The 27,698-nt window shown below is 26.5% G+C and overlaps 2 protein-coding genes across 2 annotated transcripts; both read left to right on the top strand.

Moving 5' to 3' along the window:
- The first annotated feature begins 6,776 nt into the window (after positions 1-6,776).
- Positions 6,777-10,502, top strand: LOC111309633 (uncharacterized). Its single transcript, XM_022908630.2, has 2 exons — positions 6,777-9,598; positions 9,954-10,502. The coding sequence occupies exons 1-2, from the start codon at positions 6,817-6,819 to the stop codon at positions 10,346-10,348; spliced, it is 3,177 nt and encodes a 1,058-aa protein (XP_022764365.2). The 5' UTR covers positions 6,777-6,816; the 3' UTR covers positions 10,349-10,502.
- An 8,512-nt stretch (positions 10,503-19,014) lies between these two features.
- On the top strand, positions 19,015-22,153 carry LOC149513513 (leucine aminopeptidase-like). Its single transcript, XM_089748195.1, has 4 exons — positions 19,015-19,817; positions 20,677-20,850; positions 21,550-21,773; positions 21,957-22,153. The coding sequence occupies exons 3-4, from the start codon at positions 21,642-21,644 to the stop codon at positions 22,101-22,103; spliced, it is 279 nt and encodes a 92-aa protein (XP_089604321.1). The 5' UTR covers positions 19,015-19,817; positions 20,677-20,850; positions 21,550-21,641; the 3' UTR covers positions 22,104-22,153.
- Positions 22,154-27,698: the final 5,545 nt, after the last annotated feature.

The raw sequence follows: 27,698 nt of genomic DNA, 5'->3' as shown, positions 1-27,698 counted from the left end.
TACTCCTATTGTTTTTTCAATTAAACATTTTTTTAATTCTTGAAATTTTTTTTTACAATTTAATTAGCCAATATATATTATTAATTACATAAAGAAATAAATATATTCCTATTGTTTTTTCAATTAAACTTTTTTTACAATTTAATTAGTCAATAGATATTATTAATTAAAAATAAAAAATTAAGTCATTTCTATTATTACAAAAAAAAATATTGAGCACAATAAATGAAATCTAAATTATCAAATAATAAAATATTACTAATGAATTTAGGATTTTTATGAGGTATTTATTTATTATAATTAGTGTTTGTTGGGTGTTGGGGTTGGTTGGTGGTAGATTGTGATTGGATATTAAATAGTGAGAGTGTTCGAAGAAAAAAAAAATCTAAAATTTTTGTTCTCTAAACGTTTGGATGTTTTGTGTAGAGAAAACCACTGGCTGTATATAAAAGGTCATAGTTTGAAAATAAAAGAAAAAAATTATATGTATTTGAATTTGAATTATAAACTAATAAAATATTATTTTATTGTATAAATTAATTAAATTTAAATTTAAATTTAATTATTATTAAATTTTATTTTAATTTTAAGTATGGGAAAATCTTAGTCAGATTTTCCGTTCTTGATTGGTGCAGTGCATTAAGTTGATATTTGAAAAGGTCTAAAATTATGATTTGTCCTTTTCATCTCACAATCAAAGATATTAGACAACTTGTAATAACAGATATCCTACTTTAAGTTGCATAACTTGACTGAAGGGGCTGCACAACATCTAAGCGTTTGTTCAATTGCCCCTAGCAGTCCTCTAAAATGAATTGACGTTACTGTTTAATGCATTTTAGCGTTTTTTTTTTTATATAATTACACTGTGCTTTTCTGTTTGGATCGTGATGGTACGATCTGATTATGCTTAAACGGAAGACTTGAACTCCATTGATAGGAAAGAGGTGTGGTGACTTACTACACCATACTTTTTGAGACTTTAAATATTTTTTGCTCTTTTTTTTTATTTTTTAATTAATATATTATGAATAAATTTTTTAATTTAATATAATAAAAATTTTGTTATATAATAAACTTATAAATAATATATTTATTATTATATATTGAATTAAAATTTATTATTTTATTATTATATAAAAAATAATAACTAAATATTATATTATAAACTAAAAATAAATATTAGTATTATGTTATTATTTTAACTAATAATAGATAACTACATCATTAATAAAAAATTAAAGAAAAAATATTATTTGATATTTTATTATTTTTTAGTTTTTAATTATTTATCAATAAAAATATTATTCGATATAAAAATAATTTAATGAATTTTCAATTATTTATTAATTTTATAAATGTTAAATAATTTTAAATTTTTATTACATACAAATTTTAATGTAATATATTTAATGGTTATTTTTTTTCTAACAATAATTAAACTCACTTCCACCATTCATTTGTATTGAAACACATATATTCACAATTAATTTTAATTTTATAGATATAGTACCCAATCTTATCATTTTTAATCCCATCTAAATCAATCTTATTATCTATTTAAATGGAACTGACATATTTTTCATTGCACTAAAGATATCAATCTTATCTAAATTTGAAAAAAAAAATCTAATTTTTTTATCCAAGTAAAACTAAAATAGATATTAAATTTTAGAAATTAAGATGAAAATATTTATGATTTTAAAGTTGCTTACAAAATTTCTTTTAATTCATTTAAGGCTTAGTTTGGATTACAACTTGTTGTGGTCCGAACAAGTACCATTTTGTTATAATCTCACTATGATTATCCATTTGGATAACTTTATTACGGTGCGATTTATTCTACATTGCATAAGTTGGAGGAATAATCTCCATTGGTGTGAAAAAGGATGTAGTGACTCATTGCAATCTATTTTGGACATTTTCATCCTCATAAAATTCTTTTAATTCCATTTTACCCAATCGTTAAAAGTTTATTAAAATTAAAATAATTTTAATCAAATTAACAATAATATTATATTTCTACTCACATTATTATTTTTAATTATATTTTTAAATAATTAATTTTAAATATTTTAAGTATTAAATAAAATTAAAATATGTATTAAAATAATTTTTTAATTCATTAATAAATTAATATCCATAATAATCATTTTTTACTTTCACATCACTACTACCATTGCTTTTGCATTTAAATACACATTCAAACATTGATTTTAACCTTACAGTTATAATATCTAATCTTACCATTACAGAATTTAATTTTACTGTCAACATTATTTTCAATTTCATCATAGTTAAATCTCATTACCCATCCAAATGAATAGTAAATTTTTTTGTTGCATTGTAATATTGACAATTTTAAGGTATCTTTCAACTTATAATTTAATTGGTACCATAAACATATTAGAAATGGGTGGCCAAAATAATTGGATAAGACTCCATATTGGATAAGAGATTTGCTTTAACCAAATTAAATGAACAAAAATTTACACATATTATAGAATTATTATTTTATATATTGACTTGACTGTTGATTTATGGTTTATAGCATTGGTATCTTCATTTAATAATTGAACTATTATTTTATATACATATATATTGATCATAAAGTTTTTAAAAATTTATTACTTTTTAAAAATATATTATTATAAGATACATGCTAATTTTTTTAATTTTGTCTATAAAGTTTAAAAAATTTATACTAGATAATTTTTAATTCATTAATTACTCTACGACACTTATCTTTTTTTTAATTATTATCTAATGTAATGTTATAAACTCATTTATCGAGTTTAAAATTTTAATTGATGTATTAGTTAATTTTCATTTAAAATAATTGTCATGAAATTTTTTAACTTGTACTTTAGACTAAAATTTTCTTTTATTTCTTTTACAAAAGAAAATAAAAAATATTAATAATCAAAATTTATGAAAAAAATTTAAAATTTAATTTAATTAATTCATATAATCACAATAAATTTAAATTTTAAATATCAGTATTTACAATTTTTCTATAACTTTTTTTATAAAAAAATCCAATGAAATTAATTTAAATATAAAAAACCTGCCGACCTAAAGTTGCATTTTCTGCTTGACGTGGATGTTTAATAGAAAGTGAAATGGTCATGTATTTTGCATAAATTGATTTAAACTAGTATATAATTGGATCCAATGTGAAATAACATGATAAACCCAATAAAAAAAAGTTCAAACGAATTCAAAGAAAATCTAAAATTATTTTAAATTTATTTCAAAATGATAAAATTAAAATTAAAATTAAAATTAAAAATCAAAACCGATAGATTAAAAGATTTTGTTTCATAAATCAAGTATGTAAAATTTTTTTTAAAAAAAATTTGGATCCATTTTTTAGATAGATATTTTTACCTTTAAATAAGTACCGATCAAAATTGAATTATAAATTATGATTTTAATTTTATTTACATTCTCATTGATTTTTTTGCACTCTTTAAATTTTTTATTAAACTACTTTAAGTAAAGATTTTTCCAAATTTCACTTTAAAAAGTTCATCTAAAATTGTCATTTTTAACATGTTTGTGGAACTACTAATAAGTCAATGTTAAAATTAATAATCTGATTAAAAGTTTTCAATTAATTTATTTATATTTTAAAAATTGGTATGGATTTTAAAATTATAATTTTGTTTTAATTATCAAATAACTTGATTCCAAGATATTAAATAAAATATTATAAAAATCAAAACTCTAAATCTTATATGAAATAAATTCAATTCTAACTTTTTTATTTCATGTCATATCTCAATTTAGCTTACAAACAAAAAAATATATTTATCAAACAATAAATAAAAATTATATAGTTTTGATCTATTTTTCAAATTTTCTTATCAAACACACATTAAAAAAAACATATTTATATATTTATATATTTTTAATGTTTTTATTTTTCTCTTCTTAAATTTTTAATCCATTGATTAAATTAACATCCATTTTTTTATATTAAAAAATCTCTAAAAAAGTCAGATTTTTCATTCAAAGTTAGAACAGATTTTTAATCCATTGAATAGTATTAGGATTAATTACCTAGAGCTTTGCTAGCTCAATACTCAATAAATCTGTAATAGTAAGGTTGCACTTTGTTTCGGCGTTCTATTAGCAACAACTACTTATGTACTTTTCAGCCTTTGTTGAAACTGGTAATAATTTTACATGTCATAAAATTAATTACAAATCATATTATTGTTATAATTTATAAAATTCTAACCAATATTATTATAAAATTATACGTCATAGAGTTCATACCATATATTTTTGTATCTAATTGTTATTGTTGGTTTTATTGATACTAAATAATACAATAATTTAATTTTATTACGAAAAAACTCTTTATTTAAAGTCAATTATTTTTAAATCAAATGCCTTCTAATTTTTTTTATTTGCTCTTTTATTTTATTTTATTTTAAAAGCTTAAATTAATTTATGCAACAAAAATTTATTAATTAATTAATTTAAATTTAAATTTAATATTTTTAATAAAAATTTTCACAAATTTTAATTATAAATTTCATTTAAACTCTCGATGTCATTATTTAATGCGTTTAAGCATCTTTTTAATGCAATTACACTATTCTTTGCTGTTTGGATAGGGATTCTGTTTTCGTGGCCTCAGTGGGACTTAAACTCATTGATGGCAATGGGGTGTGGCATATTTTTGACACAGTTGACATTTTTGCTTTTTTTAAAATTTTTTAAGTAATAAATTTTGAAATAATTTTTTAGTTTAATATAATGAAAATTTTTATTATATAATAAACTTATAAATAAATAGAATTATTATTATTATGTTATGAAATAAAAGGTATTATTTTACAAATTTTATTATTGTAAAAAAATTAATAATTAAATATTATATTTTAAACTAAAAAACAATTTAGTATTATATTATATTATTATTTTAACTAAAAATAGATAATTACAACATCAATAAAAAAAATTAAAGAAAAAATAATTTGATATATTACTATTTTTATTAGTTTTTAATTATTTATCAACAAAATTATCTTTCCTGGAACGGCTTATGAAGACTAAAGATATAATCCAGTAAGGTGCAGGACCCGTAATCTTCATTGGTTATATCATGCCAGACATGGCCCTATTTTTCATATAGAGATGGGTCAAGTATATTCTATTAATGTTTTTTCAAAATTTTAATAATTACTTTTAAGAAAATCATCAGTTATTATTAAAAATAATATGCGTGAGATAAATAAAAGTAAAATGAAATAAAAAAGGACACATAATTTATGTGATTTGATAAAATATTTACATTCGTAGAGAAGGATAATAAAATCCACTAAGTAAAAATATTAAAATTACAATTCTAATATTTAAAAAAAACACACACACACACATACATATAAACACAAAGTTATTATTATAAACACAAAGTTATTATTCTATTTTTTATTCTCATTTTTATGGCGATTCACTTATATAGTGTGTTTTGTCATGTGCATTTATTTTATACTTTTCACCCTATAATAATTTATTTTGTTAATTGAATTTGTTTTAACTTGAAGTCTTAATCTAGTTTTATCATTTTATTTTTCTAATCACTAGTTAAATATAATTTACTTATTAATAATTTAAATATTTAATAAATATATTTATTTAATATAGTTTTATTTTATAAATTACCAACAAAATATTAAAAATAGTTATAATTTCATTGCAATATAAAAAATTAACATAAATACACTTAAAACCTATAAGCCCATTTAAAACAGTTATAGGTAAACATGGCATGATTGGACTTGTGTGTTGTGTTATGTTAATCTACGTGCCATGTACTGGAAATGGCCTTTAACAGACTATATCATATCAATCTATAGATGTGAAATCTTTTAATCCAACAAAATACACATATATGAATCGTACTTAGCTCAATCTAATTACTTAATTATGAATTACGCCAAACATAAACAATATCATATTGAACCATATCGTGTAATGAATTGTCTAACTTGTTCAACACCTCTAATTATATTATAATGTTGTCGAACTCTTGCAAATCCTTGGGCCTATAATTTATTTTCCACAATAAACTTGTTAGAAATGGGAGGTCAAAAGAATTGGATAAGACTATATTGAGTAAAAGATTGGTCTAAACCAAATTAAATGAATAAAACTTTATACATTTTAAAATTATTATCTCATATATTGACTTTACTGTTAATTTATAGTCAACACAACTATCGCATCTTTATTTAATAATTTAATTATTATTTAATACAAATTGAAAAATTTTTAAATTTTACAAATTAAATTAAATGATTCATATGTATATATTTATATAATAAATAATCAATTCATTAATTTTTATAGACATATTCATAAAATATACATGGTAATTTTTTAATTTTTTTAAAATAATAAAATATTTAATTCATTAATTTCTTTACATAATTTTTTTATTCATGATCTAATGGTATGTAGTAATCTTGTAAGCTTATTTAGAGAATTTAAAATTTTGATTGATGCATAAGATATAATTTTCATTTAAAATAATTATCATGATTTTTTTTTAACATTTGATTAATAATATGTACACATTAAAACTAGAATCGTTCTTTAAATGTAAAAAATCAAATAGTCATCATTTAACAGAATTAATTTAAACGGAAAAGACTCATCATCTTGAAATTTTAATTTTCCACTTGATGTTGACATTTTATAGTGATTGAAATGTTCTTGTATTTTGTATAAATACCTGACCATGCTAGCCAATGTAATTTAGAACAATTAACAAAAGATCCTTTTTGAACTATCCAAATCATGTCATCTTTCTTAATACCATTCAAAGTCATGTTCTTCCTCATACTTGTCCTGCTTCACTCTTCCTCTGTTTTTGCTTCTTCATCCTCCATTGCTGCACTTACAAGAGGTAAAGAGGCGGAAGCTCTTCTAAAATGGAAAGCTAGCCTTGACAACAACACCCAAACTTTGCTCTCTTCTTTGTGGGTTGGAGACAGCCATTGCAGTTGGGTTGGTATTACCTGCGATAAGGCCGAAAGCATCACCAATCTAAGCTTTCCAGATTATGGGTTGAAAGGTACACTTCATAGTCTCAACTTTCTTTTCTTCCCTAACCTGATGAGGCTTAACCTTCGCAACAACTCACTGTATGGGCCCATTCCCTCACACATTGGGAACCTTTCCAAGCTCACCTTCCTTACAATGTCATACAATAACTTTTCGGGGAATATTCCATCCGAACTTTGCTTATTGAAAGGTCTTGAGTTGATTTCCTTAGCAAGTAATGAGATCAGTGGTTCCATTCCACTAGAGATAGGGAGGCTGAGTTCAGTTTCCGAAATCGATTTCTCTGATAACTATCTACATGGTTCTATCCCCGCTTCCATAGGAAACTTAACCTACTTATCTGTTCTCTACCTCTATCGAAATATGTTTTTTGGGTCGATACCTCAAGAAATAGGGATGCTTAAATCTCTCACTGATTTTGAGTTGGGTCATAATAATTTCTCTGGTTCAATCCCTGCTTCCATATTAAACTTAACCAGCCTATCCACACTCTACCTCCATCGAAATATGTTTTCTGGGTCGATACCTCAAGAGATAGGGATGCTTAAATCTCTCACTGACTTTGCGTTGGGTCAAAATAATTTCTCTGGTTCAATCCCTGCTTCCATAGGAAACTTAACCAGTCTATCCACTCTCTTCCTTCATCAAAATATGTTTTCTGGGTCGATACCTCAAGAGATAGGGATGCTTAAGTCTCTTACTGACTTGGGGTTGAGTCGAAATAATTTCTCTGGTTCAATCCCTGCTTCCATAGGAACCATATCGAAGCTTATGACGATATATCTTCACTCTAATCATTTATCAGGGCCAATTCCTTCAACGCTCGGCAATCTTACTTATTTGCAATCATTACAATTAGGAGATAACCATCTCAGTGGTCCATTACCCAAAAATTTATGCAGGGGTGGACAACTGGCAAATCTTACGGCTTTCAACAACAATTTGACGGGTCTTATCCCACCAACTTTGAAAACTTGCAAAAGCTTATACAGAGTTAGGCTTGAAGGAAACCAATTGACAGGAAATATATCAGAAGCTTTTGGTATATATCCTAATTTGAATTATATTGCATTAAGCAACAACAAATTTTATGGTGAACTTTCGCCATACTGGGGGCAATGCCATAATCTAACAAGCCTACGAATCTCCGATAATAACATTTCTGGAAAGATACCACCTGAGCTGAAGCATGCAACTCAATTACACGAACTCGATGTCTCTTCAAATCATCTCATTGGTGAGATTCCCAAGGAATTGGGAGCATTGACATTGATGTACAAACTTTTGCTAAATGGCAACCAACTTTCAGGCAAAATTCGACCAAAGATTGGAGTTCTTTCAAATCTACAATATCTTAACTTGGCATCAAACAATTTGAGTGGATCGATTCCTAATCAACTTGGAGAGTGCTCAAAGTTATTGGACCTGAATTTAAGCAAGAATAAACTTGGAGAAAGCATTCCACTTTCAGTAAGCTACATAAATGGCCTTCAAAATCTAGATTTAAGTCGGAATTTACTTATTGGGGAGATACCCCAAGAGCTTGCAAAATTACATTCCTTGGAAATATTGGATCTTTCTCACAATATGCTCAATGGTTCCATCCCAATTTCTTTCAATGATTTGCAAAGCTTGACTGTTGTGAATATCTCTTACAATGAATTAGAAGGCCCTATTCCCAACATTAAGGCATTCCATGAGGCTTCATTTGATGCCTTAAGAAACAATAGGGGCCTATGTGGTAATGCCACTGGACTAATGCCTTGTGTTGGCTTTCATACAAAAAGCACCAAGAACATCATGTTCATTGTGCTTCCACTCTTTGGACTTCTTCTTTTGCTCTTTATCGTGGCTGCAAGTTTCCTTATTCTTTGCCCAAAAAACCAAACCAGAAAGTCTGAGTCAATCGAGGCACAACTTGGAGATTTTCTCAAATTGTGGGGATATAATGGAAGAATACTCTATGAGAACATTATTGAAGCCACTGAAGATTTCAGCTCCAACAATTGGATTGGTTCAGGAGGCTATGGAGCTGTTTATAAAGCTGCGCTACCTTTTGGTGGGGTGGTTGCTGTGAAGAAACTTCACCAATCTGAAGATAGCATGATTTCCAAGAACCTGAAAGCCTTTGAAAGCGAGATTCATGCTTTATCAGAAATAAGGCATCGTAACATTGTGACGCTATATGGCTTTTGTTCACATCCAAAGAACTCATTTTTGGTTTATGAGTTTGTAGAAAGGGGAAGTTTGAGAATGGTGTTAAGCAACAAGGACGAGGCAATGGAGTTGGAGTGGGAAAAGAGGCTAAATGTTGTAAAAGGAGTGGCCGATGCCTTGTCTTATATGCATCACGACCATTCACCACCTATAATTCATCGAGACATTTCCAGCAACAACGTTCTTCTAGATTTGGACTATGAGGCTCATGTCTCAGATTTTGGCACAGCCAGGCTTTTAAAGCCCGACTCTTCCAATTGGACCTCACTTGTTGGCACTTTCGGGTACATAGCTCCAGGTATTTATTAATATCTCTTTTTTTAAGATGCTTTAAGTCATCATTCAATTAAAAGTGTTAGTTTTGTGAGCAAATTGATTAGTTAAAACAAAGTTAAGTAGTATTAAGATTGTAACTTTTCAACTTTAAGTATCAAAGAATTTTACTCTAATTCAAGTATAAAATGTGTTATTAATCTTTAAACTTTAACACTTGATTTTTCAATATTCAATATATTAAACTGATGAACTAAATGTAAAACCTTATTTAAACACTGAATTTCAATTTTCATGCAATCTTATTTTATATCATTCTCAATATTCTTACATAATGGTGTATTTGATTAGATATATTTACTGCATATTTTTTTAAGCAGAGTTGGCTTATACAATGAAAGTAGATGAGAGATGTGATGTTTACAGTTTTGGAGTGCTAACAGTGGAAATACTTATGGGGAGACATCCTAGTGATTTGATTTCATGTTTGTCATTGTCATCGACATCAACATCGATATCGATACCAAATGACAATCAACTGATTTTACTTAAAGATGTGATAGACCATCGTCTCTTACCACCAGTAAGGCAAGTTGCAAAGGATGTTGTCTTTACTACAAAGCTAGCATTTGCATGCTTGAATGGCAATCCCCAACTTCGGCCAACCATGCGACAAGTTGCTCAAGCCCTTATCCATCAATCACTTCCATTGCTCAATCCTTTCTCAATCATAAAATTAAGAGAATTGTGGGATCATGAAGTCTACAATGGCTAAGTGCTAACAATTTGAATAACAATTCTAAGCACATGTATTTACTTCAATCTATTTCTTTTTCTCTTCTTTGTATTGAAAATATTTAAGTACTCTTGTAATAAAGCTTTTCTAGTGAATCGGCTGTGGTATAGAATAGCTATATTTAAGCACTCAATTTATATGTTCAAGATTTCCTATTTCAATATCAATTGTAATATTTAATTGTAGTACTGATTTGCTACAGTACTTTCACTTTGGAATGCTATAGCAATTTTAGTATCACTTATTTGTTTGATCAAATAAAGAATATAATTGGTGAGTACACCAAATTACAATAAACACAACCTCACACAATAACTTTTTGATTTTATTATTTACTCACCATTTATTCTTATACACACTCATACACATTATTTCTCACAATTTCGTCTTTCTAACCTTTCTTCATTCCCTACCATTTAAATCATTCAAAATTTAATTGTAATTGTATTGAGTACACTTAAAACAGATTGGAGTGATGATTTTAAAGTATATACCTTCAGTATGTATTTTTTTTTTTCTAAAATACTAAAAAAAATATTATGCTTTTCTCAAATTTCTCAAACAAACTTTTATCTTTTTTTTATCCAATTAAAAGCATAAAACATTATCTTTATTTAATTAGGTCTTATTTTACATGAAATCCACTAAAATTAGTTATTTTTACCATATCAAAGGTAATAATTGTCTTTGTTTAATCAATGTTCGCATTGCAAAATATAAAAATTTAAGTTGAGTTATCGTTTACATAATATGAAATGAATGGCTCATATAATAGGTTACGCTACCATCTAAAGAGCTATTTTATTTTCAAATATATGCTATGAAAGGTTAGCATCATAGAAAGAACGAAGACATACATGTTGATTTGGCAAGAAATAATAATTTTTTTAATTTTCATCTAAAAAAAGAGCTTAATTGAACAAAATTGTAATTTAAAGATTTAATTAGACAAAAATAATTTTTTAAGTACTTAATTGGATATAATAGAAGGACGGAGGCTTATATAAAAATTCAAGGGCTGATCATCATAAAATATTTTTTTATTTATAATATTTAATTAAAGCTGGGGTTTGACTGTAATTAAATTTAATCCAAATTTTCAATAATAATAATATATAGCCAATAAAATACAAAACATAATTATTATAAAAATACAAATAATTTTTTCCCAACTAAAATTATAGTTGAATTTAGTTCTACATGTTTTTAAATTAAATATCAATGAATTTTCATAACTTTTCTCATTTTCTTTTATAATATGGTGAAGAGTACTCTTGTTTTATTTATTTGGAGAAACGATAGGCTTTGAACAAAATTAATTACAAAAAAAAAATTGTCTAATTTCACCTATAATTTTTATTACAATTTTGTAATTAGTCAATTAAAAAAAAACTACATAAGAGTCCACCACTTAAAAATGTGGGTTCTACATAAATTTTTTTAATGAATTCTACACAATACCAAAAAAATTATACATATTTTAGAATTACTATAGTAATATTTAATATTACAAATTATTTTTAAAGTTGTTATATCCATTTAATATTTGGATTATTATTTTATACAAAAACATAAGTAGTGGATTTTTTAAAAACTCATTATATCTATTTAATAATTAATCAATTTGTTATTTTTTTTTATAAATATACTCTAATAAGACAAGTGTTAATTTTTTAAAAAACTTTGTTAATCAATATAATCTCAGGTATTCTGTCAACCTCAAAGTGCTATTTTAATTTCAAAACCCATCCCTTGAAATCATGACCATTAAACAGCTTACATGAATTAGAAAACAAGTACGTGGATTGATCTGAATGTGAAGAACTATTGAGCATCATTCCACTCGAGGAAGGTTTGTCTGTATCGCAATCAGAAACAGGCTCTATTCCCCGCTTGCTTTGTGTTTTGCCAACGGTGACAAAGTCTCCCTCTTGCTTGTCCGACATTGAGCTACTACCGATTTTTTCAAATGTTCTCGTAGCTTATTCTGTGTCGCTCCAACCCTATGTTCCATCTTGACTTCTATCTCCCCAAATTTCCTTTCCATCTTTGCATCGATCTACTGGATTTCATCTAGTGCTTAGAGATTTTCTGTTCATTTTGTTGGATTTCCTTTTGCATCCTAGTAGAGACTCCATCCACCATGATCGCCAGGTGATGCTTTCATATCAAAATGACACAGCTTAAATTTCCAAAATAACGAAAACAGATAGATCGCAGAAGAAAAACAAAAGAGAAAGAAGGAGAAAGAGAAAAGAAGAAAGAATTCTAGAAGAGAGAATAACTGCTGATATTTCTTAACAAAACCATACACAATGCCCATTCTCATCATTTGTAATTCTTAGGAGAATACTCAATGTAATTGCAATCCATGAGTATCGGATACTGCAGGTGATAATTCTCTCTCTTTCCTCGTCTAGTATAACGATAATAACATATTTAATAATAGAAACAAAAAAGAAAAAAAAAGGCCTGTAACACATATAGCCTCCCAACATGGCCCATTTATTCATTTAAGCCTGAGTTCCAGTCCAATAACCCATATAGCCTGCAATATAAAGTAATTAAATAATCAATAAGTTGATATACATTTTTAGATAAAGTCGTTCCAAACTATAACTTGAAGAATTGGTTTAATTTCAATAAATATATGTTTATATAGTAAATTAGTACATGAATATATAATTGAATGTTGGTTTAATTATGAATATATATGTACACTCTACATAGATATTGTAACTTAATACCTCCATAGTCAATGACTATAATTTCTTTGAACAGATAAAAACATGTTTGGCATATTAAAATAAAATAGATATTTCAGTATTCAACAAATAAAAAATTTTAAAAGTTTAAACAGTAATATTGTTGTTATTAGATTTATAAAGAGATAATATTAATGATGATTGATTGATGAAAATTGATTTCTTCTGAAATAATTTTATGAACTTTTTAAATTTCTTTACCCGTTTATATACGTTAGTGTATTTTTCTATTGTAATTTTAATTGAATGATTTAGTGGGAATTATATATATTAATAAATAACCATTTATATTAAAATTAGCACCTAAGTTCCCTATGTATATGTGTATAAATGTATTTCTTTGCTTTGGTTTAAAATCAGCAACTCAAACTTTATTTTATAAAAAATTAAAATTTTGCATTCATAAAAATTATTATATATGTAATAATAATAATATATATAAATTATTATATATGAATATTTCATTCCTGCTTATTGCTCAGAGAAATTGACATTATAATACTTCTCTATTAATAAAATTTATTAGAATTACTTGAATGTATAAAAAGAATGCTTTGTATACGAAAAATGAAATAAATATTTTATTTATGAAACAAAACTAATTAACTAATTGCCGCATATAACAAATTCATAAGCCCTATTAGAGATGTACTCGTAATTAGAGTTCAATTCACAATGTAAATACGAAGGAAGGGGTTGACAAAAAACAAATTAATTAGGTTTTAATCTTCTATATATGTGTATAAGTCAATTTTTTTAACTCCAAAATTTAAAACTTTCATTAAAATCTTTATAAGCCTCCAATTTACCTTCTTTTTTTTCATTTACCAACAAATTCCATATTCTCAAAATAAAAACAACAAAAACCTAAAACTTTGTTTCCTAAATATTACCATGGCTTCTAATTACTATCTCGCAATTAGCCATCCAATAGATAGTCGTTTGTATGATCTCTATTGTTGCATACCATACGATTTTTTCAACATGGAGCTAGAGGTTCGTTACATTATACCTCTTAATTTCAAAACAACTGTAGAAACATTCCATCAATCGGCCATATATCCTCATCACATGATTTTATTTGAAGATGATGGTCCAAATAGTTTACTTTTTTTGTTTGCCAACACAGGTGTATCTCCAAAATTCCTTTAATCTGTCTTTATTCCGGGTATCTTGTCTTTTGCATGAGTGGTTGATAGAGACCTATTAATCTTGGGCATAAAATGAAAAAGTTGGCCCTGGAATTAGTAATTGTTCAAGCAGCTGATGAGTTTGATCATGTGATTGATAAGTCATTGACGACATTGAATTTCAAGCCTGCTGGCAAGTCTTTTATTGAAGCTTTGAAAAGAATGAAATTTGGAGATGATGATGAAGATTTTTTTTCACCTTGAATAAGAAGGGAAGACTTGAGGATGAGTTCCAAGAAACAATGTGCTAGCTGATCCCCTGTTGATCTCTTCTTCTAGGCGGTGGAAATAACTTTTTTTAGTATGTCTTCGTCCACAAGAGAGAAAGTTAAAATTTTATTGTGATTATATAATTGGTTTGAGATATGTTGATTTGTTGTTCGAGGTCCAACAATTTTTGCTTATTGGGCAATAGAAGGTACGATTCAATTGTTGCAGAAGTTTGGCCATCTAATCCTCAGTAGCCAGTAGGTAGTATGCTTCTGATATATATTATTTTTGTTGCAAATGCGTTGTGAGGGAAGGGTGACTTTCAGAAACTTTGCAAACTTCTGTCCGGTGTTTAAAATGAATAGATAATACAATAAACAATCTTGCTTTGATATAATTGTATGCAATCTTATGGAAATCGATCAATGCATATATTTTACTCAAAGTTTCTCAGTGTGTTGTTTATTATCTTTACATTAATTAGTCACATATCCAAATGAATATCATTTGAAAATTTGAATTTAATTATACATACACTTATTGGAAAAGCTTCGTAGCCTTTTGACGACTTTAATGAACTTGGCACAGCAACAAAAAAGAAAAAAATCAGATTAATTAGAGATTAAATCTTTTCAAGTTTGAATTGAGCAAATTCATATTGTTAATTTTTTTTCCTGGTCAAATTAGATTGGATCAAGTCCATATCTAGAGAGATTTAAGGTTATGTATTATTATAATTATTATTATAAGATGAAAATATTAATGTTTTTATTGATTACTATCCAGATTGAATTAAATAAATAAAGAAAGAAGTTTGATTGAGAAACAAAGAATAATCTTAGAAGCAGAAATACTTAAACATGAGAAATAAAATGGATTCTATAAACAATTAACTAAAGCATAGCAATTACTTCCATTAATTCTTCTCTACAACAAATGTAGAAATGTGAAACCTATTTGATTTTGATTCTAAATAAATAAATATATTTACCTTCACTACTTTATATTCACAGCTTACATATGTAGCTGTGTGTGCATGCTAAAGGTAATTTTGTGCAACAAAACTTTTTCGATCAATCTAATAATGGTATTATCTTTTCTATGTCCCAACTTTTCTTCTTTCTCATTCTTGCATTGCTTCAATCTACACTAGTCTTTGCCTTGGTATTTGGTATCCTTTCAAACTACTTCTTAGCTACTGCTCCATCCATTGAAACAAAATTCTGAAATGGAAAGCTACACTTGACTAGGGGTTTCCTTATCTAGTATAACGATAATAACATATATTTAATAAAAGAAACAAATGAAACTAAATAGGCCTGTAACACATATAGCTTACAAGCATGGCCCACATATATTCATTTAAGCCCAAGTTCTAGTCCAATAACCCATATAGCTTGCAATACAAAGTAATTAAATAATCAAAAAATTGATATACACTTTAAGATAAAGTAATTCGAAACTATAACCTGAAGAATTGATTTAATTTCAATAAGTATATGTTTATATAGTAAATTGGGACATGAATTTATACTTGAATATTGGTTTAATTATGAATATATGTGTATAATTTACACAGATATTGTAACTTAATACCTTCGTAGTAAATTATTATAATTTCTTTAAACAAATAAAACATATTTTGCTCATTAAAATAAAATGGAAATTCAGTATTCTACAAATAAAAGCAATTACAAGTTTAAACAATAATATTTTTAATTAAATTTATAAAGAGATAATAGTAATGATGATTGATTGATGAACATTTTTTTTAAAAATAATTTTATGAACTTTTTAATTTCTTTACCAGTTTAAATACATTAGTGTATTTTTCTATTGTAATTCTAATTGAATGACTGTATGGGAATTATATATATTAATAAATAACTATTTATATTAAAATTAGCACCTAAGTTCGCTATGTATATGTGTATGAATGTATTTCTTTACTTTGGTTTAAAATTAGCAATTCAAACTTTTATTTTATAAAAAAATCGAAACCTTGCATTTATAGCTATATATATTTGTATATCTAATTCCTACATATTGCTGGGAGACATTGACATTATAATATTTCTCTATTAACAAAATTTATAACAATCACATAAATGTATAAAAATAATGCTCCGCATATGAAATGAAATAAATATTTTATTTAAGAAAAAATAATTAACTAATTGCCGCATATATATAGCAAATTCGTAAACTCTATTAGAGATATACTCCTAATTGAAGTCCAATTTGCAACGTAAATACGAAAGGAAGTGAGGTGATGCAAAAACAAATTAATTAGGTTTTAATCTTTTATATCATCTATATAGAAAAGTGTGAATTTAAAAAATGTTAAAAATTATCAATTTCAATATCCTTATAAATTTTAAAATTAACAATTTTATTTTTAAATGTATAACTTTTAAAATTTATTTAAGTTTAATTTAAATAAATTAAAATTAAAAATAGAGTTTATAAGAAATTAAGCTACTTAAAATTTTAAAAATTTAAAAGTGTTAAAAGTGATAGATTAAAATATCCTTATTAAATATTTTATAAAATTTGATTTAAATAAATTTTCTTTTTATTATTAAACTTTTTTTTACAATTAAACTTAAAAAATGCTAAAAGCAATTGACTAAAATGCTCTTAATAAAATTTTAATTTTAAAGATATTACATGTGATTGATTAAATACCATTAGTAATTTTATAAATTTGAATTTGAATTTAAATGAAATTTGTTTTTTATGACTAGACTCATATTAAGACACAAAATATAATTTTCACTTCAAATAAAAATATAAATAAAACAAGATCAAAACTTATTAGTGTGCATAAGAATAAGATAACTATATGGAGTTTGTTTATTTATTGTTGTGAACCCAATTGCACATGTAATTATATTGAGAAATAAATTCATTAAAGATAATCATAATTAATTATTGAAGCATATTTATTTTCTTCTATTTTTGCTTTTAATTTTTTGTTTTAATTGATTTGATAAATATATATTTATGTTAATGAATTTATTATTTGTATGTTTATGAGTTGATCGTTGATAACATAATTAAATTATTTTAATACCATGAAATAATTCTTTAATAGATATCATTTTTATAGTTTAGCTTGATCTCTATAATTAATTTTTTTTATACTTTTTTTCTTTCAAAATTTTATAATTGTTATTTCAATGAACAAAAAATAATATCAAAACAAATACAAATAAATTGCACACCCTCCATCAACAATTAGTACTATATAATTTATTAAACATCTTGAACACTTCAAGTGGACTTTTCAATGTAAAATTAGATGATTTAGGAGATAATGAAGTTACCAGCAGCTGAGGATCAAATTGTTATAAGATTTGTACATCTTAACTAATTTCTATCTCAAGATGATTTAGTTTTTCTCAATTGTATTAAATTGCTTGATTTTTTAGGTGATCTAGATGGTTGAACATTTTAATATAAACTATTTTAAGTAGAGAATTATTAAATGAAGGAAAATTAATTATTTTTTGTGAATTCTTTTAAGGTTAAATATTATATATACCAATCTAATTCCTGCTTACTGTTTAAAGATATTGATATTATAATACTTCTCGATTAATTAAATTTATTAAAATTACTTAAATGTATATAAATAGTGCTCCTGCATATGAAAATGAAATAAATATTTTACTTAAGAAACAAAAATAACTAACTAATAACTGCCAAATTTTGTTGACCAGTAAATAATTTTTAGTTGATTAGTCAATTTTCTGTTAAACAAGCATATGAATATGTAAAAATCATTTTTCACAAATAATTTTCTACAAAACAAACAAAATCGTAAATATAAGGGGAGGGAGATGAAGCAAAAACAAATTAATTAGGTTTTAATCATATATATATATATATATATATATATATGAATATATAAGCCGATTGTTTTACTTCAAAATCCAAAAATATTCATCAAAACCCTAATAAGCCTCCAACTTACCTATTTTCTTTTCCACATATATACCAACAAATTTCACATTCTCGAAATAAAAACAACAAAAACCTAAAAGTTTTTAGTAAAAATACTTATTTAAAAAATATAATTTTATTCAAAATTTTGCAAATTTTGTACATTGATATATTTATTAAATTAAAAATTATTCCACATAATGATAGTAGAATTAGAGTGTTGACAAGTATTCCACTAAAATATATTTATAAAATTAAATAAATTTATGTCAATTCCCTAATTTCGTTTTTAAATTTTAAAAATTTCATTCTCAATATATAAAATTATAGCTAATGTGTAAAATGATAATCTTAAATTTATTACTTTCTTGCATTTCTATCTACTAAAGGAAGAAAAATATTGGCCTTTTTTCCACATGCATGGTTTATACAATACTGCGCTGTAGGTAAGATGTAAATAAAGCTTTTAAAGTGAAGCTTGTAATTTTTTTTATTAAAAATAATCTAAGAAAAACGTTAATAAAAAAAAAAAACCAAATCCAGAGACTGATATAATTCAAAGAGAAGATCGATAATCTATAACTTATAATAAAAACAATCCCCAGACTGCGATTTATTGCACACGTAAGTGAAGTCTTAAAAAAGAATAAAGAGGTAAATGCCGGAAACGCAAGGAGAGAAGAAGCTTCTAGATTGAAAAACAAACTAGAAGCTTTTACAGCTAAAACCGAAAACATTAAAAGAGAGAAAGGGGGAGGAGAAATAGAAAGGGAAAGAGAAGAAGGAAGCTTAGGTTTTAATGGGGGAATGAAGATCATACATGGAGGTCTGACAACCACCAATGAAACTGCCAATCGGAGCCACTTCTTCATCTCCACTTCTGCTTCTGAGCATGAACAATTTGATTAGCGGTAGTGTGGGGGATGGGCGTGGCAGGGAAGGGGAAGAAAATTTAAATTTATTATGCTAGGAATTTGAGGACTCTTCGCCCTATCTTCTTTCCCTCTTCTACTATTCTTGGTATATATTTAAATTTAAACTTATTATTTTCTTTTTAAATTTATTAAAAAATTGTTTCTTGGATGGTCTAATCAATTGTTTTTAAAGGAATTAGTGTATTAAATTTTGAGATTATGGTTATGGTGAACTGTTTTGACTTTACAAATTGTAAGCTAATAGATTTCAAGGTTCGGTTGGAGTGGCTAACATGCGTGCTCTTAAAAACCCCTAAATCATTCTACATCTACTTCGTCTACCTTTCACCCTCCTGATCCCAAACCCAAATCACCAGCGCTTACTTCTTGCTCCTCCTCCATCGATGACCCACCTCTGCAGGTATGATAATGTTTTCCCTAAACTTTTTTTGACCGTTGATCAATTCTTCATTGTCTTCATTTGATGATGTTGAGATTTTTATTGATTTAGTACCTGAATTTGAAAAGGTGAAGGTTTATGGGTTTGTTTATTTATTAATTTTATTTATATTTTTATTGATTTAGGACCTGAATTTGAAAATGTGAAGGTAGGGTGCAATATTTTTATTGATTTAGTGAAATTTGGTTTTCCATTTGTTACTTCTTGAAATATTAATAGTAGGACGAGACACTTGAAGTTGTTACTTTGAATTTCTGTGATCCATAATTTATTTTTTATTCTAATGACTGTTGTTGTTATTAGGTTAAAAATTATGTCCATGCCAACCCATGAACCAAGTTTAGTTGTAGCAGCATGTCATGTAATTGCTATAAGAAAGTGCAGTATAAAAGTCAATATTTATTTTGTTGGAGTTAAAACCGTTAATGATGGGTTTTTGATCATATTATAAAAAAAGTATACTCTACAATTTCAATTTCGTTCACAAGGCCAAGTTTTCTTCGTCTTTAAGTTAAGGAAACCATGATGAAACTCCTTCAAATCAGAGCATACAGCTTTGAAACCTTTAATTAAAATGCCTTGAAATTTTACTGTAAAATCCAGCAAGCCAAATGCCAATATTTAATTTGTATATCCCAGAGAATAGAGTAATTTCTTAGTAGTATCAAATGTTGGTATACGGTAGTAGTAGTAGTAGTAATATAATTTAAATCTTCTTCTCCAACTAATTTCCTACATAGTCAATGGCATCTGCCAGCTCTCTGCAAGCAATCTTTTCTGTCAAGTTGGCTGATCGCAGGTCACCTTCCCAATCTCACAGAATTCGCATCATAGTCAATGGCATCTACCAGCTCTCTGTAAGCAATCTCCACACATAGATAAAAGTTGGCTGATCGCAGCTCACCTTCACATAAAAGTTTCTTCACCTCAACAACCATAGCCTTCTTCTTCTTCAACAAGTCTAAGGAGTGCAAACCAGATCATTCCAAACCCAGTAAGTACTTCAACCCATAATTAAACAACAAAATAATTATACCTTAATTCTCTTTTTATTTTTATTTTCTCCTCAAAATTTTAATATATACACCAATCTTCAGGAATAGTTTTGTTAATATTTCACTGAAACAAATTACTAATATGATGTTTTAATTGTTTCAGCAAAACAGAACTATACGTTTATGAAACCAACGAGCGAGACAAAAACAGCTAGCCAAAAACCTGTTAACTCTCTTGGTGATTAGCATTTTTATGGTATTCTTCTTTCATACGTTCATTTATATCATCCTTGCTTCCTTTTTGTTCATTTTTTTTATAATCTAATTCTTCTTATGTTACTTTTAGAAAAAGCCTTATGTAACTTTTAATAGTTTTTCTGATCCCTTTTTTTAGCCATGGCTAAACACTGGCTTAGGTTTAACTATCATTTACAATGAATATCTGCTTTCCTTCCTAGCTGTGTTGTATTTTTAATAAAATATTGATATGTCATCTAATTAAGGTATTATTTCTTGCTCAAGTTTATTTGTAATGTTTGAAGTTACAAATATAATGGACAAATATAATGATTTGTGTTTCATTGATCAATAGAATGGTTTATGGTTCATTAAGCAGGGATTATTCTTGTCTGTGACATATTTTGATCTTTTCAAATTAGGTAAATTTGATTTCACCTGGTTTTTCTTTGTGGTCATAGGGATTTACAATATATGCAGAGAGGACAATTGTTGAGGCTGTGTAGGGTGAAGACAGAACTGTGCTATTGGTTGGAGGGGCTTAAATGAGGTAATGGAGAGATTCAAGGACAACCTGGAATTCACAATGCTCAAAACCAATCAGGAAAGAGTTGATCCAGACTCTGTTTATTCTGAAGTTCCTTATGAGAAGGGTTTTCAGTTCCTACGGCCCATTGAACCTCAGGTATGCTGAATGTTTTTTCTTTAAAGTTTTCATGTTGTTTGTAAATATTATTAGTGCATCATTATGTGTTTTTTCTGGAATGCATAGATTGGAAGAGCAGCTTTTGATGAATTTATCAAGAAATATATTGCCACCTTCAAGTTCAAATCAATTGACACTGAGAAATTTCTTGACTTCTTGAAGGCATATGTCCCTGGCATAGCGAAAGAAATAGACCTAGTGTTGTGTAATGAGGGGACTGGTATCCCTCCAGATGCATATGAACTAATATCCAATCTACGCACAGAATTGTGTCATTGGCAAATGAATTCAAACTTGGGGAGTTGCTAATTGGCAAGGGCAGGAATGGGAGCTCTACGTGAGAACCTGCCTAAAGTTGTAGAGGCTTCCAAGGCTTAAAGCTTCATTTCTTATGCTTAACATGATTACTTGATTTTATAATACTTTCTTGAACTTCCAGTTTTAAGATTACTTGATTTGCTATGTTCTACCTTCCTTAGATCCATACATGTAAAGATAAAATTGTAATAAGTGTGGTTGAAATGAAACTGCTATGCTAGATGTGTAGTGTGTGCTTACAAGGAAAATTAGATTAGGACTAGCACATAAGGGAAAAGGTGCAGGTTGCACCCACTGAGGACCAAAATAAGAAGAAACATGTTTAAAGTGGTTGGAGATGTAAAAAGAACGCTAACAATTGCCTCCATGGTGACTTGATGGAGGATACCATGTCAATATAGGGGGAAAACTGGAAAGAACCTGAATAAAAAACTGTGTAAAAGGATCTGTTCTTTTTTTAGCTCAATGAGGATATGGTTCGAGAAGAGCACAGTATGATTGATATTAACCAAACCTATGTAGTTTGAAGAGACTTTATTTGTTGTACATCAGATAGCATATACTCAAGCATTTACACATATGTTCAAAATGTTGCCTAGTTATCTTATCCTTTTTATTTTAATCAATCATTGAAAACGTGTGAGAAATTTAAAATATTTTATTTGTTACAATAAGACTTTAACTTTATTGTATCTATCAACACAAATTTTTTAAATAGATTGTCTATGGATTGGAATTTCTCAACTGGAATTTCTCAAAGTATGAATTTGTATTTGATGCAGGAGATTGTTAGGTTATCTTTGGTAGTAGCATTCATTGCTTAATCTGTTGCAAATGTTTTCCAAGCAAGGATGAAAGAGTTCACCTTGAAGGTATTTTAGAAATTTTGATTTTGATTTCCTTTTTAATAGTTTTGCTAGTTGATTTCTTACATTGGTTGATGATGATATTGGCCATTGATGAATCTTTATTATTGATATTTGCATGCTAAATTTCTCTTCGATGCATCAACATTGTTTATCTTATTTTGTTTAGACAAAAAACCATTGAAGGTTGTGTTTATTTTAAGTCATATATATTAGATAAAAAAATAAATCAATATTTATTATTTTGTTTATTTTTAATATATTACATATATTTTTAAATATCATTATTCTTATTTTTGCAATGTAGTGTGGGCATACATTCTAGAATATACATAATAATTATTGAAAATATTATTTATAACTTAAATTTGATAATATTTATTCAATGATAAAAATTATATTAAAATTTTTTGTAAAAATATATATTTAAAAGATATATCACTTTTGCTTAAAAAATTTTTAAATTTTACACATTAATATATAATAAAATCTTTCAATTTTTGCCATTTTTAGTGCCATCAAGAAGACAATTAAATTAAAAATTAGCAACTCACTTTGGGCTTGTATTTCTTCTAAAGATCGGGCTGTGTGCAATTCCTAGGGGTCTTGAAATCATGAATTAAATGTATTGTGGTTAAGTGTTTTTGGTTAAACTATTGTAATCTTTAAACTGATTAATGTTGTTTTTTGAAGTATGCCTGATCTGCTACCTTTTTGGATGAATAATGACTTCTGAAGTCTTCCTGCAATTGATATTGGCATCGATTGAAATGTATCTACTTTTTCTTTTCTTTTCCTTTCTTTCATTTTGCTTATATGTTGTAAAGGAGGAAGATGGTTAACTAGGGTAGGACAGCTGTCACGGACCTAAGGGGGAGTCCTGAATCCCACATCAAATATAATAGGAGGGTCACTGGGGTATATAAGAGTTCACACCATCTCTTCCTTGTGAGGCACCTTTTGTAGGATAAAACCGTGAGGCCAGGGGGACTAGAGCGGATAATACCTCACAAGGGTGTGAACTGTGGTAGTCAGGCTGATCTGAGAAGCCGGAAGGGTGAATGCCCAGGTCCCAGAGCCGCGCGGGTTCGGAGCTTAAGTCTCGACCCGTGACAAGTGGTATCAGAGTCAGCCCTATACCGTTCGATCCACGCCAAGCGCCTCGAGGGAGGTAGGCAGGGTGGCCAGCCTCCGTGACGAGGGCGTCACGAGGTTGGGTGCGAGAGAATGTCACGGACTTAAGGGGGAGTCCTGAATCCCACATCGAACATAATAGGAGGGTCACTGGGGTATATAAGGGTTCACACCATCTCTTCCTTGTGAGGTGCCTTTTGTAGGATAAAACCGTGAGGTCAGGGGGACCAGAGCGGACAATATTTCACAAGGGTGTGAACTGTGGTTGTCAGGCTGATCTGGGACGTCGGAAGGGTGAATGCCCGGGTCTCGGAGCCGCACGGGTTCGGAGCTTAAGTCTCGACCCGTGACACAGCCAGGTTGCAAGTGGTCTAAATTTCAACCGTAACATTTATTTCAGTGTTAAAATTAATAGTTTGATTAAAAATTTTCAATCTATTTATTTATATTTTAAAATTCGATATGGATTTTAAAGTTATAATTTCAATTTCATTATCAAATAACTTGGTTCGAATATATTAAATAAAATATTATAAGAATCAAAGCTTCAAATCTTGTGTGAAATAAATTCAACTTTTAACTTTTTCACTTCATGTTATCTATATTTAGCTTACATATTAAATTTATCAAATAATAAATGAAAAAAATATATATTTCATCTATTTTTCAGATTTTCTTATCAAACACACATTAAAAATAACATATTTGTAATGTTTTCACTTTTCTCCCCTTAAATTTTTAATCCATTGATTAAATCAACATCGATTTTTTTTGTAACCAAAAAACTATGATGAAAAGTGGCTTTTCATTCAAAGTCCCAACAGGTCATAGATGTTAACGATAATTTATATTGGATTTACATTGAATAGCATTATGATTAATTACCTAAAATTTTGTTAGCTCAGCACTCAATAAGTTGTAATGATGAGTTTGCACTTTGTTTTGGTTTTCCATTAGCAGCAATTTTATGTATCATTTTGCATTTGTTGAAATTGATAATAATTTTATGTCATAAAATCAATTATAAATCAAATTATTGTTATAATCTATAAATTTCTAACCAATATTATTATAAAATTATAAGTCATACAATTCATACTGTGTATTTTTGTATTTAGTCGCTATTATTGCTTTTATTAATACCAAATAACACAACAATTTATTTTGTTATGAAAAACTTTCTATTTAAGGTCAATTGTTTTAAAATGGGATGCCTTTTAAAAAATTCCTTTATTTTATGATTTTATTTTAGATGCTTTATTTTGATTGATGTAACAAGATTTTTTAAGTTATCAATTTAGATTTTTAATTTTAATTTTAATTTAATTTTTTAATAAAAACTTTACAAATTTCATTTATAAAATTTTATCTAAACCCTCATTTAGAATGAATTGATGCTACTATTCAATGCGTTTTAGGTATCTTTTTGTTGCAATTGCAATGTGTTTGTTGTTGGACAATGAAGGCATGGTATGATTATGTTTCAGTGGCTCCACCACACCATACTTTTGGACGCTTTTAACATTTTTGCCCTCTTTTTTTATTTTTTAATTAATAAATTATGAAATAATTTTTTAATTTAATATAACTAAAAATTTTATTATATAATAAACTTATAAATAAATAAAATTATAATTATATTATGAACTAAAAATTATTATTTTATAAATTTTATTATTATATAAAAAATTAATTAACTAAAAATAAAATTTAGCATTATAGTATATTATTATTTTAATTAAAAATAGATAACTACATCATCAATAAAAAATTAAAGAAAAAATTATCACTTGAGATATTATTATTTTTATTAGTTTTTAATTATTTATCAAAAATTATTATTGGACATAAAAATAATTTACTGATTTTTAAATAATTTATTAATTTTATAAATGTTAAATAATTTAAAATTTTAGTACATACGAATTTAATGTTGATTTCTCTTCTAATTATAATTTACCTCACTGTCATCGCTTGTTTGTATGGATCACATATATTGACAATTAATTTTAAATCTCATTGATACAATATCCAATCTAATCGCTATTTTTAATCTCACCAAAGTTAATATTATCACCCATTCAAGTGAATCTTAAAATATTTTCGTGACATTAGAGATATCGATTTTATCCAAATTAGATAAAATTTTAATTTTTTATTTGAACGAAATTAAAAAATATTAAAATTTAAAAACAAAGACAATAATGTGTATGATTTAAAACTTTACTTACAAATTTTCATTTAATTCATTTAAGTCTTTTCTATTCAATATTGACTGACTCTTACATATCCTCCAACATATAATTTAATTAGCACCATGAATACGTTAGAAATGAGAGGCCAAAAGATAAGACTCCATATTTAATAAAAAGACAGGCTTCAACTAAATTAAATCAATAAAAATTTATATAATTATATATTTTAAAATTTTATTTTATAAATTGACTTGACTATTGATTTTTGATTTATAGGGTTAGTATCTTTATTAATAATTGAATTATTATTTTATATATATATAGACGACAGAATTTATAAAAATTTATTAATTTATAAAAATTTATTATTATAAAATACATGTTAATTTTTTAATTTTGTTTATAAAATTAAAAAAATTTATATTAGATAATTTTTAATTCATTAATTTGTCTATGTACTTAATTATTTTAATTATGACCTAATGATATATAGTAATTTTATAAACTCATTTATCAAGGTTAAAATTTTGATTGATATATTATATAATTTTTATTTTAAAAAATTATCATAAAATTTTTATAACCCATATTTTTTATTAAAATAAGCACGAACTTAACCGGACATTTTTTTATTATAAAAAAATTAATAATCAATATTTATTGGAGAATTTAAAATTTAATTCACCTATTTTAAATATTGGTATTTAAAAGTTTTTTATGATGCAATTTTTTATAAAAAAATTCAACGAAATTAATTTAAACGTAAAAGATCCGCGAGTATTAAAGTTACATTTTTCTATTTGATGTTGATATTTCTTAGAAGGTGGAATGGTGGAAAGCTAGAGTTGACGGTAACAGCCATACTTTGTGGGTTGGAAACAGCCATTGAAATTGGGTCGCAATTACCTGCCATAAGACTGGATGCATCGTCAATCAAGCTTTCTAGATTATGGGTCCGCACACAAAAAAATTAAATAAAAATATTTACTAGATATAAAAAATTATTAAATAAAAAAACAAATAAAAAGGGATGGATGCCATGTGGCACCTTAAAGAAGGGCCGTACATTATCAAATATTATTGTTTAGATACTTAATTATGTTAATCATTTAAAACTTAGTCAAAACTTAACAAAGTATATTATTGGTGAAATTAGAATTTTTTTTAAAGATTTGTTATGCTTTTAAAGGACAATTTTATAAAATTGATCAATAATTGTACATATGTTCATTTAATTAGTTTAAATTAATCATTTAGATTATAGCAATTTGACAATATTTGTCACACAAACATATTAACATGTACAAACATAATAAGTAGCGAAAATTTAAACATAGAAAATCGAATCCAAAAGCAAATGCATTTATAATGAACATCACAATTGGTATGCA

This window comes from Durio zibethinus, chromosome 19, assembly GCF_047325235.1.
Source record: "Durio zibethinus cultivar Kanyao isolate XHJ-2024 chromosome 19, ASM4732523v1, whole genome shotgun sequence".
In the NCBI taxonomy this organism is placed as follows: domain Eukaryota; kingdom Viridiplantae; phylum Streptophyta; class Magnoliopsida; order Malvales; family Malvaceae; genus Durio; species Durio zibethinus.
Note: the sequence above shows the minus strand (reverse complement) of the source record. Positions and strands in the feature narration are given on the sequence as shown.